Below are 14,756 nucleotides of genomic sequence, written 5' to 3'. Positions count from 1 at the left end.
CACCGTAGCCACAGGAGCCTCTTCAGAGGTTTCTCCGGCACAAGGCTGGGGACAGCTCTATCCGTCCTTGCCGGTCCGGCCGCCACAGCCGGGACCCTCACACTTAACTGAAGGGGTCCCTACCGGTAACCGGGTGGCAGGGGAGTTCCCACAATCAACAAAAGGAAAAACCCCCACAAACCTCAGTTCCCCTCCTGCAAGTAGAACTCGTTTGAAAGCAAAAATGATGGGCAAGGAGGGGGGAGAGAGTAGTGAGAATGAGCACCGGTTGTTCCCTCTCAGGGAAGTACCGACAGCCCCGGGAGTGATTGGATTTGTGAATGTTCCCCTTAACTCCGGGGATGTGCGAGCGTTTAAAAAGGAGATGGGGCGATTGTTAGACGATCCTTTAGTGTGGCTGAAAAGCTGGATAACTTTTTAAGAAGTAGTATTTACACATACGATGATCTTATGGCCATCCTGAGATCGCCTGTTTAATCAAGAGGAAAGAGAAATGATTAAACAAGCCGGTATCAGAGACTGGGACCGATGCAATCCACAGGGGACACCAGGTGACCAGAAATGGCCTAGCGTGAGCCCGAGCTGGAATGCCCAGGGAAGAGGGCAGGCAGAGCATGATGGATTTAAGAAACATGATTGTTCAGAGAATAAGAGAGGCAGTTCCCCGAGGTCAAAACATTAGTATAAGTGTTCGGGGAATGCCAAGGGAAGGAGGAATCGCCCACGGAATGGGTAAAGAGGTTACGGCGAAGTTTTCAGATCTACTCTGGAACTGACCCGAACTCTCCCGTGGGGGAGGTCTTACTAAAAACACAATTTGTTGCCAAATCCTGGGAAGACATTAGGAGGAAATTAGAAAATATTGACAGGTAACAAGATAAAAGCCTCCAAGAGCTTCTGAGGGAAGCTCAAAAAGTATATATGAGAAGGGAGGATGAAAAACAGAGACTGTAAGCTAAGGTTTTAGTAGCTGCGGTCAAAGAGGTCCAAAAGCAAGAACAAACACAAGGTAAGTTTAAAACACTACCTAGAAAACAGAAAAGCACTCACAAGGCAGCCCCTACCCCACGGAGAGAGCTCCCCGAATGTTACTACTGTAAGAAAGTAAGACACATTTAGCAGGATTGCAGGCAAAAAAAAAAAAAAAAAAAAAAAAAAAAAAAAAAAAAAAAAAAAAAAAAAAAAAAAAAAAAATGAAAAGATTTTTCAAGAAGATTAGGGCTGTCAGAGGCTCTTTAATTTGGGGACAAGAACATCCAAGGAGCCCTTGATAAAATTAAAAGTGAGTCCCCAATGGCAGGAAGTAAGCTTTTTAGTGGACACTGGAACAGAGAGAGGTACTCTGCAGAAATTGCCAGAGGGGTGTGTGACAAGCAAGGAAAAAGTTTTTGTAATTAGAATCAAGGGGGATCCTTTCAAAGTATCTGTAATAGAGATGTAAGAATAGAATCGGAAAATAAAATTTGTTTAAGAAATTTATTGCTTGTAGAAAAAGCAGATTATAATTTATTAAGAAGAGACATGATTTTGCATTAAGAATTAATATCGTTGTTAAAAACTCTGAATTAGTAGTAAAAATATTCAAACTGACTCCCAAAGACGAAGAAGAAATTAACCCTAGAGTGTGGCACTCAAAAGGAGAAATAGGGAAATTAGATATCAAGCCTATTAAAATAGAAAACGAGGACCCTGAAGACCCTATAAGGATCAAACAATATCCCATCCCGATGGGAGGGAGAAGGGGATTAAAACAAGTAATTGACGACCTCCTTAAAGAGGGTACCCTGAAACCCTGTATGTCTCAGCATAACACCCCCATCCTGGCTGTAAGAAAAACAGATAGCAGTTTATGATTGGTTCAGGACCTCAGAGCTGTAAATGTTAGAACCCGAACCAGATTCCTGGTGGTGGCCAGTCCTTACACTTTACTGAACAGGCTCTCACCTAAAGATGTATGGTATAGTGTAATCGATTTAAAAGATGCTTTTAGACTTGCCCTCTAGATGAAAAGAGTAGAAATTTCTTCGCCTTTCAGTGGGAGGACCCGGACACAAACCGAAAGCAACAGCTGAAGTGGACCGTCCTCCCACAGGGGTTTGTAGAATCCCCAAATCTGTTCGGACAGGCTCTGGAACAACTACTCACCCAATTCATTCCAGAGGAGGGGACAAAATTGTTACAATATGTAGATGACTTGTTAATTGCCGGAACGACGGAAGAAAAGGTGAAGAAAAGCACGATTTCTTTACTGAATTTCTTGAGACAGAAGGGGTTAAAAGTATCTAAATCCAAATTGCAATTCACAGAGCCCGAAGTAAAATACCTTGGTCATTAGATATCTCAAGGGAAAAAGAAATTAGACCCTGAGAGAGTAGCAGGGATTCTTGCACTCCCTGCCCCAAAAACAAAAAAGACAGATAAGACAATTTTTGAGGCTCCTGAGATATTGCAGACAGTGAATTAAAGGATTTAGTGAAAAAGTAAAATTTCTGTATGAAAGGTTAAACACTGATAAGTTGAAATAGACTGAGCAAAATGAATTTAATTTTCAGAAATTAAAGGATGCACTCATAACTGCCCCCGTACTAACTTTACTGGATACCAGTAAGAATTTCAATTATTCGTAGATGTGAATAGACAAGCAGCACAAGGAGTTCTGACCCAAGAGTGGGCAGAAAAAAGAAGCCCATAAGGTTTCTCTCAAAATTTTTAGACCCGGTTAGTTGGGGTTGGCCTACTTGTTTGCAAGCAATTGTGACAGTAGCTTTATTAGTAAGAGAAGAAAAAAAAAAAAAAAAAGGGTAACTTTCGGAGCTCCCTTGATAGTCTACATGATGTAAGAAATATCTTACAACAAAAAGCGGAAAAGTGGTTGACTGATTTGAGGCTTCTGAAATATAAAGCCATCTTAATCAGCTCGCCTGGTTTAGAATTAAGAACCACTACTGCGCAGAATCCTGCGCAGTTCCTGTTTGGAGAACCAACAGAGAAACTATTACACAATTGCATTAGAACTGTGGAATTGCAAACTAAAGTTAGACCAGATTTAGAAAATCAGGAGTTAGAAAGAGGAGAAAAGTAGTTTATAGATGGATCCTCGAAAGTTGTTGAGAGAAAAAGAAAGTCAGGATATGCTATAGTGAATGGCATATCAGGAAGCATTGTGAAATCAGGCCCCCTGAAAGCAAGCTGGTCTGCACAAGCTTGCGAGCTTTATGCTCTCTTGAGAGCCCTCCAGGGGTTGAAAGGAAAGAGGGGGATCATCTATACAAATTCGCGGTATGCTTTTAAGGTAGTACATACTTTTAAGAAAATTTGAGAAAAAGAAGTCTGATAAATACGAAAAGAAAAGAGTTAATCCATAGGGAAATCATTCGACAAATTCTACAGGCTGTCAGAGAACCAAAAGAAATATCAGTTGTCCATGTAAAAGGACACCAAACAGGATGGCAGTTCCACACCCGAGGTAACAACCTGGCAGACAAAGAGGCAAAACGAGCGGCTTTGTTAACCAATCTGCAGAAAAGAAGACTGATTCCCCAAAGCACAACACTGGGATTTGCCATACACCAAATGCAGCCTGGGGATAAAATCCTGATCAAAGCTTAGAAAGAGCTCCCCCTCAACCCTCACTAGGAAGAACCGTTTCTCGTCCTCCTGACCACAGACACAGCTGTCCGGACTGCAGAAAGGAGCTGGACACACTCACCTCGAGTGAAAAAAAGTAACAGATTACAACTCCTCCGAGAGGAAAGTCACCACACCTCCGAGAGAGCTGAAAATCAAACGCCGGCGTCATCACAAATGACAAGTGACGACCAGATAAGTTGTATTAATCCTGATTGTAATTGTTTTCCATTTATCCACTTCGAGTGTGCTTATTGTAAACAGATTTGGGTAGCCCACTGTTTAGGAGGGTACAAACCTAAAGGATTGTGCACAAAGTGTCTAGAGAAAGAACAGGAGGAGACTAGCCGTTTCTTAACACTTGCCACCCGGGCGGGGTCCTTGGAACTAAACTCTCCTGAGTGGTTCCTATTGTTCCAAAAGGGGTTAAGAGGCCAGTTAGATTCCAAAGCCAAGGCTTTAGAAATCGAGGGCCGAAAAACAATTAAAGTTTAAAGTACTGTGTAGGACAGACCCAACTAAATCGTCTCGGTGAGCTACTTTCAAAAAAAAAAAAAAAAAAAAAAAAAAAAAAAAAAAAAAGGCACGCCTTAAGGACTACCAGGGCCCCTGAAGACAGTCCCTGCTGCCGAGAAGATGATAATCCCCGCCGTATGTTCCTATACGGGCGAAGGGCAAGGCAGAGGGATGCAATGGTGGGGAATCCTGATAGTCCTGAACCTAGCCGTGTGCTTAGCCGAGGGAATGAGTCCCAAGGTACCTCCAGGGGGAGAGTCCCCTAGAGAAGTGTGAGCAGTGTCAGACTGCCACAGAAACCGGACGAAAGATTGACTGTCCTCCAGAACTGCAAAAGGGGATGTGTTTTTCCAACAGCACTCAGTATAAGATCTGTAAATTAAAGGGGGAGGTCTGATGTTACCGCTCAGAGGCAAGTTTTAAAGACGGGCAGTTTCAAACTCCTGAAAGACAAAAGATCAAAACTACCCACTTCAGGTACAAGAGAGAAGTGGGAGGGATTCCTCCGATTTCAATTTATAGTCAATGTAATAAGACCATCTAGATCAGAAGAAAAAGACAATCCACCTTTGTAGCATATTTCAAAATCAATCCTATGTTACAATAAAGCGAACTTGAAAACGTGTACTATAAGTAGAAAAATGTATTAAGAAGATAGAAATTTAAAACATGAAACAAAAGCTTCCTTCAATAATGAACCAATAATTTTAGATTTGTTAAAAAGTGAAGTTAACCGGGTATGTTTACAATTTGACCAAGTATTCTGTTTCTCCAGAGATGAAGACGAGTTAAATCCTAAAAGCAAAATATCAGACTGAGAGAAAAGTGAATGTGGTTAATCTCACACTCATCCCTCTGTAAGATTGAATAAAATAATACGAATTTTTAATGTAGTCAAATTATTAGGTGGGGGACTGTAATAAAGAATTGGATGAATAAAAATTCGAAAGAAAAGGTTTAAATAAAGTATATGTGATTGTAAATGATGAAAATATGGAATGAGAAATCCTCCTCCAAGTCGAGGCAGGATTTCTCTTCCAAAGCAACAGATTGCAGCCAAGCACCCAGATAACAATCGCAAGCAGGCACATCAGCCCCGAAAGAATGGGCAGGACACGGGCCATCAAACGAACAAAAGAACGGGCCCGGACGAGATATCGCCGAGCCCGAGCATCTCCGCCCTGACCACCTGTGCTGGAGAAATGGAGAAACTAGACAAAAGAAGAGGAGCCAGCCGAGATAGCCATCGGCTCCAGGATGGGTGCCACCACTCCACCCTAATGGCCCGGACCAAAATGATATCAAAAAGACATCCTGGACCTCTTTACATATGAGGAGCCTCTGCCCAACGTCTATTGACTCTATTCTCCAGTGCCAGGAAATCTATTCTTCGAACAATCAAGAACCTCTTAGCAAAAGGTGCCTGCTTGGAATTTGGCCTCGGGACACAAACTTCCTATAAAAACCCAGGCCAAAGGACTCTCAGGCGTGGATTTGGGAGCATCTATACCTTGCGTATAGACCCTGTCCACCCAGCGCTGCGCTGCTTATTTTATTGTGGTTTTTTCTCTTTGTTCGAATTTATTATTGTTTGATAATAAATTTTCTCTTTTATATAACCCGAAATTGCCTTTGCATTTATAACAGTTTCAACTGCAACCATCTGGAGAGCTGAAACAAACATTAATAATGGAGTGACAAAACATCACTATTTGTTAGGAAAAACAGCTAGCAGAAAAGTCTGCAAACACACTCCAGTAACTTTAAATAGGGATGTGTCATGCTTTTTCTTCTGAAACTCAAGCCTAAAATTAGTTGATGTGTGGGGAACCCAGAAACTTGAAGGTGAGGTCAGCTCAGTTCTGATACTTGTTGCTATCTCTTCCAAGTGATCCTTGTTTAAACCAGTTGAGGTCAGCATGAACTGGGTTGGATGTTCAGGATAGATGTAGGAAAGGGAATGGTGTGGCTGTGACCATGTTTAAGTGGCAGCTTCTAGCATCTGCCTTAGGCTGGCTGCTTTAAAGAGAGAACTGCACCTCCCTGCCATTTGCTCTCCCCCTAAATACATACCTGAAATACAGCAGCATACTTAATATGGCATTTAACATATCTTAGTGCTGTAGCTTGGCTGGTGGTAGTGGTCAGAAAGAACAGGGTAAACCCTTGCCTTTATCTTTCATGGTGTATAACAACACTCACTGCCTCTGTGACTTAGGCACTTCAGCTTTTGAAGGTTTTACAAGCCTCTGCCAGCATCTTAAACACTAATTCAGGTGATTTGCTCTGTTTCCCACACAGCTCTGTGTTAAATTATAGTTTTCTAACAGGGACATCTAGTGGTAAAATATATTTTTCTTAAAAATACACTGTTTGTGTCTTTTTCTGTGTCTGCTGTTTCTGTGCTTGCTACATAAAGTCATTATTGTGGTAGGTCTCTGACGTTGCCATTAGAGGGGATCTATTTGTTTATCACTGACAAGCCAACCTCTTCACAAATCGTGGCTTTCCTGTGTGGTTTTTTTAAAAAATAAATACTTTTTTGTAAAATTCCTTGATTCTTCCCTCTTTATCTCCTTCCCTTGTACCCATCACTGTACCTTAGTAGAAGAAGATGTTTCCCTGGAATGAAAGGTGCATGTACACAGATGCAAAGACCCTGATGTGCACAGTCAGAGGCTCACCAGCCTCATGCACTGATACATCTGCCATCTGAGAGTCATGTAAGGAAGCTGGACAAAGAATTTTACAAGTTTTTCATCCCACAAGGACCACAGAGCTTGTGTGCTCGAGTTCACCACGATGCCTGCAGGAATGGAAATGAATTTGCCTCTCCTGCTCTGCTCTCCAGGTCACTGGGTTATAATAGCCCAGATGTTTAATGTTTTGTCATGCTCCAGAAAAGTATCAGTTGCAGCTTTTAATGTCACTTCACAGTGAAATATTGGAACATGTCAGTGAATATCTGTTTTGGAAGTGCAAGGTAGTTAGTTGCACGCTGCTTTGGTTTAACTGTGGGGATGCAGACACTTGGGGACACAGGGACCATCCCCTCTGCCCAGCACTTGGAGTGGACATGGAAAATTGGGTTCCAGCAGGAAAGAGAGATTGATAAATCTGATAAAACTGTCACAGCTTCAGCAGAAGGATGGCACAATGGGGCTGGAGCACCTGTCCTGTGAGGAAAGGCTGAAAGAGTTGGGTTGGTTTATCCCAGGGAAATGAGATTTAGGGCTCCTGAGGCAGTTCATACTGGGTATGAGGGAAAACTTAGGGCAAACCAGTCAGGTGCTGGGACAGGTTGGGCTCAGAGAGGCTGTGTAGTCTCCATCCTTGGGAACTCTCAAAACCCACCTGAATAAATCTCTCAACAGCCTGCTCTGACCTCAGAGCTGATGCTGCACTGCACAGGAGGTTGGAAAAATGATCTCCATAGATCTTCTAACCCAAATTATTCTATGATTATGTTTTATTACCTCTGTGTCTCTATGTATGTCTGAATATATATATATATATGCACATATTTGTATGTATTCTGAGTAATGAGTAATTAATTGCAGTTGTTTTGCAATGTTCTTGGATTCTAAAAAAAAAAACCCCATTATCTATCTGTGTTGCTCAGACCCTCTAAGCTGAAGGGCCAAGAATACATTCATTATGTTCCAGTTGATATTTTTAATTATAGTTGGTATTTCTGAGCCATCTACATGTGAGAGCTAGCCTGTTGGTAAGTGGCATTTAGATAATGAAATGTTACATCCCTTTTCAAGACAGCATAATTCTGTTCTAATATATTAATAGCTGCTTTTAGCCTGTACTGTGGCTGTGGTTCTTCACTGTTCTAATACCTTTTGAATCTGCTGGGTAATTTTAATCAAATTTGAAGGACAAGTAGATGTCTTGGAAATAAATAAGGCACTCCACTAAGGTGGAGTGACCAAATCAGTTCTTTTGTTGAGGGAAAGGCAGGTGCAGATCGGCAATTACGTGAATTTTCATTGCAACTTGTTTTATTTTGGCGTTCATGCAAGTAACAAAAAACACAAAAGAATGTTTTACTCATGGTTGGAAGGACCACATGAGGCCAGCTGGGTGTTTGGGGTGAGGAGATGTCTCAAGCCAGGGAAGAAGAGAGGGAACAACAGGGGACTTGGGCCTGCAGGAAGCTGGGTCCTGATGTTGTGCATCTCAGGTGCTGAGGAAAGGTTTGTCAGTGGTTTCCAAAGTGCTTTGGAGGAGGATCCCACGATCCATTTTGTGTGATCCATGGACAGCCCCGTGTGATTTTGCTGATGGCATGAGACAGCAGAGCTGACTTCTAGTTCAGGGCTCATGCTTTGATGTCCTGCTTTGAGTATCTGAGTGCTGAGAACTTGGAGACTGAAATTCTGTCTTATAAAGGAAGACCCACATGGAATTAAGGATCTATTGGTCCATGTCAAGTGTCGCTATGGAAAAATAACTATGGATTCTGTCTTGACAAAGCTGAATAACCCCCAAATCTCTGAACAGCTCACAGCTGTAACAAGACCTGATCTCAGAGCCTTTTCTCTCCCTTCAGTGGCTTTGCTCAGCTCTGTGTGGCCAGCTGGGGTCAGCCTGTGGCCAGCTGAACTCCTTGTTTCTCCACGGAAGGTTCAGGCCACAGTTTCAGTCTCTTCTCCCAAAATAACAGCTTTCATCACTTCCCTTCCCTGTTTTATCATGTGCTCATGGTAAGAGCAGGAGCACACATGCTGTCTCTGGCACACAAAATGAAATAACCAGTTGAGGGGGGCAGCTTCTTTTGGGAACAGTGCTGCCTTAAAATGCTTGTGAAACTACTGCCTCAGGCATTCTTGAGCTTTCTGTTTCGCCATCTGAAGGGATGCCATCAACACATTTTTTTTAAAGCTTCTGTAAAGCTTAGTCTGTTTTATGAGGAATGTGTTAGGAAGCTTAGATATTTATGTAATTATCCTAATGAAGTGGTTTTATTTATTGTTTTCTGAGGAAATGCTCGGTATTTTTGGATTCGTGTTCTTCAAAGAGAGAAGATGAATTTCCTGTTCAGGAATTGAATATGATTTTTTCAAATGTCTTCAGAGAAAAAAGTAAACTAGAAGAGTGATTACAGAATATTGGCTAATTAGCTGTAGTGTAACTGCTTTAATTACTTTTATCCCTGAAGCCACATGACTGTGCAGATGACTAGCAGATGACTTATTTAAAAAAAAAAAAAAAAGACGTGTTCACACTGCAAGGTTAATGAGCCTAATTAAATATAGTTTTCCTTAGCCAGATACTAAATCATAAAGCTTGGGGGAGTGAGGGAGGGGGAGAATCCAAAGGCAGTCAGTTCTATTTCAAAAAATGGTTTTATTCTGATATTTAATGAAAAAAAAAAAAAGAGAAAAGCTGGAATTATGAGTGAGTTTTCTGAATAAAGGCACTTAGATCTAACGATTTGATGAGACCTCACATGGCAAACTTTGAAAGTCTATTTAGAGACAATTATGCTGAGACATATTTGTTTTCACTTACCCATTGCATTAATTAATGTAGGAATGGGCTTGAATAAAAGGTCTGTGTTATATGGAAGTCTCCATCTGCTGCTGCATATTACCAGAACCTTTGTCCTTCCTTGCCGTGCCATTTTTACTGCACCATTTTATATCCTGGAGTAAGCTGCATGATGTCTCACATTAAGTTGTACAGAAAGGATGAAGTTCTGACTTTTTGTTAAATTATTTCTTTTTGGTTTGTTTTTTAATTCCCTGCCTGTGCTCTGCACTGTGGTTTGAGTTCCCACACTCAAAAAAAAAAATACTTGTGAGATCCACATTCTGTGGTCTTTCAGGGACTCTTGCATCCCATGCACAAAAATAAGATATTAGACATTACTGAGTTGCCATGTGTCAGCTACCTTTGTGACTAGAAAACAGAGGGTAAAATGTGCCAGACACTGAAAGGGGATAAAACCAATGGATTTTGTCAAATTTGCAAAGAACATGCAGTCGGCTATTGCTGATCAGCTGATATTTGGTGACTTTTACAGGTGACTTAGAGCAAAGCAAAAGTAGTAACTCATTTCCACTTCCACTCTCTTTCCACACCTTATCTCCCATTATGCATTGCCTTCATTCTTTTTTTTTTTTTTATTTCCTTTTTCCAAATGGATTTATAGTTGATTATTTCCTTTAAGCTTATCTAGTGTGCAGGGCTTTACATCCTGAGATTGCTTAGACCTGAATCAGGATACTCAAGAGTCAGGTGGGGTAGATACAACAGCTGTATCAGACTGAATCCTCTACAGTGACTAATGAAGAATTAACCTACTCATGGGTGAAATTTGTGTCCTTTCATTTAAATTTTCGTCTTAAACTTGAATTTTCCCTAACAGACTGGACATGTCTTCATATTCTCCCAAAGAATTGGTTTTATAAATCATTTACTAGTTAGTTTTCTTGGTTGTCTTCAAAAATATAGAAAGAATAAGTTAGAGCAGACCAACTGAAAGGATCCTTATTAGAGAGGGAGAAGCTGAGTTCCTCATCTAAACTGCTTCCTTTGGTTTTATCACACTTTCCAAAGGGGCTGAAAGGTCACTGTGCACCCAGGAGGGTTCAAAAGTTATTATAATAAATTATTAATAAAAAGTTATTCTAAGAAATGGGATTATGATTAAAGGATGCAACCTCAGCACTTGGCATGTAGCAGAAGAATCATAACACAGAGTTTGTGTGTCCCTCCTCTATTTCTTTATTTAAGTGTCCTTATTTAAGTGTCCTTTATTTAAGTCCTTCCCCCATGGACTTTGTCAAATATGCTTACTGTTGGGCAAAAAAGGAGGAAAGTTGTTGCCATAGATTTTGTAGCAATAGCTTCTCTCACCTGCTTTCCACAAGGCAGCTGAGCTGAGCTCCTTGCTTTGGGGGCAGAATGGATAAACCTGTGGCTTTCAAATTGGAAAGAAGTAAACAAATTGTTTTGACTCATAACTTTCCAAGCTCCCCCTTTTCCTTGTTGCCATGCAGTGAGTCTGATGCTAAACTCTTTAAAAAAAAAAAAAAAATCCAATTAATTCCTTAGGATCCTTTTGAAATTCCTTTGCTGATTTACTTTTTTTTTTTCTGCTTTTAGCTAATATTTTGTGGTGTCACTCACCAATAGCTTGTATGGGGTAATGGGACAGTGGTAGCACAGTAGCTTACTGTGCTCAGAACAAGATTTTGTTCAGCTGTTTCATGTTGTCCTGCATTTCCACTGAATCATCTTTACCCTAAATTGCTTTCTGTAAGTCTAGGAAAATAAGCTTTTATTTACACATACTTTGGCTAGTATATTATTCTCCTTTTTTTTTTTTTTTTTGGCTATTAATGCTATTCAGTAGGAAGAAAAAAAAAATTAAGTATAAGATTCCTGTACAAAACTAGTGATTTTGTCTACCAGCTTTTTTTCCTTTTTTTTTTTTTTAAGTTTAAACCTTTTTTCTAATCAATATGCTCAAGGGAAATGCAATTTAACACCGTAGTAAAGAAGATTCATAGAGTGACATGCTCTTAATAAATTCAGTCACCCAGAATTATTATCTCCTGGTATCTGTCTATGCCCATGTCCATATTCTGACCTTAACTGGTGATGATATTTGATGATTGATGGCAGTGATTTGCTGATGATTGGTGGTTAATGATTGTTGATGTTATTTTCAGAGTGTTTTCATGGAATGCTTATACGACCAGTATTTAAAAGAATTATTTATGTTTTGGGATGTGAGAGATTTTAAAGATATTCCAATTTCTTTTTCCTGTGTACACTCATGAACTGTGTTTGTTAATATTAAAAATTACACTCTGGATTTACCATACTCAGGAGAAATTTAAAGATTCAGGAGCCTGAACCTTCACTTCTCCTTTATCAGTTAGTTAAGCAATGGCCAATATTTGGTTCTTCTGACTCTAGACAGTTTCATTATTTTAGTACATGTTGAGCATCTGCTGCTCTTTGGCAATTCTGGAATCTAGAAATAAGTCATCAAGCAATGGCAGAAGGCTGTTTTGTAGGTTTTGGGGTTTTTTTTCATGCTACATGTATAATAAACTCCTCAGTCCAGGGCTGGCAATGCAGTGTCTCTGTCTCATCAGCACTCAGTTAATCCACTTGTAATGGCACACAAACTGTGAAATACTCAGTTCCCAGACCATCCCCTAACAGAAATTGAGGTTATTTTGGACTGGTGATAAGTACACAAGCCCATAGAAGGACATGAAAGCACAACATACTCTTCAGACTTCAAACTTTCTACAGCTTCCTTCTGAACTACCACACCATATATTAAAAGAAAACAGAAATAGATGAAGCTTTCTTTTTTTTATTTTTTTCCTTTCTCACTTCAGAACTTGGCTGGATCTCAAAAGTGTATGTGAATCGACCTGCAGTGGTGAGGCATGCAGAACAAATTAAAAAATGGAAAACTGTGAAAGGTAATTGGCAAGTAAGTGCTCTTCTTATGCATTCTGTTCCTGTATTTTTAAAGCAGTCACTCTCCCTCTCCAGGCTGTAATATTGAATTTTTTTCAAGATACATGTAAACTTAAAAGATGTGCTTGTCCACGTCTCATTTTAGTAATTTGTATTTGATGATGATGGGATGGAATAAGGTGACGCATTTATCCAAACAAGTTAAAAACCTTATAACTCATGACTGGCAAAATTGCAAATGGATTTAAGTCATCTTTATTCATGAGTGGATTAAATTGTATATTACTATCCCTCCACATTTATTCTGTTTCCCAGACAGACTTCTCTGCATGATGCCTTCTTATTTTTTAATTTTAAAGCTGTAAGATATGATCATGGTCCCTGTCAAGTTTGACCTACCTGGATGATTTTTCTTTGCTTAAACATTCTCAACGTGTGTGATTTCATTGCTTAACTAGTTTTTTAGCTAAAATTCAAAAATCCTGACTGTCTGTGGCATTTGGTGGGGGGAAGGAGCCCACTAATGTTAGGAAAACTGACTTTTCAGCTGCTGAGATAAGGTAAATGGTTGATTATTTTCCATCTTAGTATAAAAAGACAAACTGGTTCTCCATTCACCAAGCATCTGTTCTGCAAACAATACTTGGGATGCCTCCCCTCTGCACACTGAACAAGCTGGTTATTTGCAACAGTAGCTGAAAACCTCAAAACAGGAGGAAGGAGATGATGAAGGATCAATCTTAAGAGTGGAACATAAAAAAAGCAAGAATCATTTAATTAGACGCAGTTCTTGAAAAAGTTGTTCAAAATAGTTGACATTGTGCAACCATTCTGGAGTGGCTGAAGCTGTGTTCACAATGAGCAGAGATTTTGGGATTACAGTTTGGGGATAATTTGATGTAAGATGCCACTGGAAGGTGATAGCAAGAAGTTTCCTGCCTCTTTTTCTGTCCTGAAAGTTTGTGCCTTTTGTGTTATGATTAAATTTAAAAAAACTGAGATAAACAGACGAGATTTGGACACCAGCTCAGCATTTCTTTAGAGTTTCTTATGCATAAAAAAGTTACTTGATACCAAGTTTATCAGCTTGAGTTAGGAAACAGCATCAGTGAGAAGGTCCAGATGGTACTCCATAATCACAGCTATCCTCACATACCGTGGGTAATGTAAAAACAAAGTCTTTTGACTGAGGTTACCATGTAAATAGCAAAGAGAGAGCCACAGGCTCTGATTGCAGACACTCTTTGGGAAGAAAGGGATTTAGTGTCACTCCCACAACACAGCTGGAGCACAGATGTTTATTCCTAACACTTCTCCCCTCTCCTGTGGAGAAACACCAGTACTGGAGCAGGGTTTTACTTCGAAGGGTGTCAGAAGCATCTCTCTCCTCTGTTTGAACATTGTCAGGGCAGTCATGTGCTGTTTTCTTAGCAGAGGTGATTTTGAACCTGCACATGTTTGAATGTAAGCAGCATCACAGATTCCAATGCCTTAGCCTGTTTCCCAAAATATCCAACTGAAAAACCCTTTTAAAAAACCTGAAGTTTATACCAGCTCTTGAAACCCCCTGACTGCTACCTCTGTCTTGATGACTATGATTCATGTCATAGGAGAGGAGACAAAAATTCCCTCAAAGAGAGGCTAAAAAAATCCAAGTAAAAGTAATAGAAAATTCAAGTGAAAACCCCTTTCAAAGAATTATAGGGTGAAAGGAAGAACCAGAAACAGTCAGGCTGAGACTAACAGAGTCCAGGGATGGTTCATTACCCCATTGCCATTGCAAACTTTCACCCTGTACAAGTGCCCTGTAAAAGAAGTCAGTTTTGAGTGAAACCATCACTGTAAATGGGTGTTTTCTGGAACACCTTGAACAGATATTTCAAAATAATGTCTGAAGCTCAATTTTCATTCAGCAAAAAAAGCTCATAAAATTTTCAGTTATGCTTCTGTTGCATTCTTTGATTAATAAGTCTTTTAAAATCCTGAAGCATTTGCATCTAAAGAGTGTTTTAACCTTGTCACTTACCTCTTGCTTGGGGGTGGGGGGTGGGTTTTGCACCAAAATTACAGATGTTTTTTATTCCTGATTCACACAAAAAGGAAGTGGATCCTTTCTGTTTCATTAGATTGAGGACATGAGCAAATATCTGCCA

At 40.0% G+C, this 14,756-nt stretch overlaps 1 protein-coding gene across 2 annotated transcripts in view; it reads left to right on the top strand.

The window, feature by feature from the left end:
* Nucleotides 1–14,756, top strand: part of DERA (deoxyribose-phosphate aldolase) — a 52,786-nt gene that overhangs the window by 3,428 nt on the left and 34,602 nt on the right. For both annotated transcript variants that reach the window (XR_015285939.1, XM_086886044.1), the window contains exon 2: nt 12,519–12,616. Coding sequence is in view for 1 of the 2 variants with exons in the window: in XM_086886044.1 (XP_086742170.1) it covers nt 12,519–12,616 (98 nt within the window). In the remaining variant the exon portion in view is untranslated. The remainder of the gene's footprint in view (nt 1–12,518; nt 12,617–14,756) is intronic.

The sequence above is a fragment of the Cyanistes caeruleus genome, chromosome 4 (assembly GCF_971803275.1).
Source record: "Cyanistes caeruleus chromosome 4, bCyaCae1.hap1.1, whole genome shotgun sequence".
Classification (NCBI taxonomy): Eukaryota; Metazoa; Chordata; class Aves; order Passeriformes; family Paridae; genus Cyanistes; species Cyanistes caeruleus.
The sequence above is the reverse complement of the archived record's forward strand: the minus strand, read 5'-3'. Positions and strand labels throughout refer to the sequence as shown.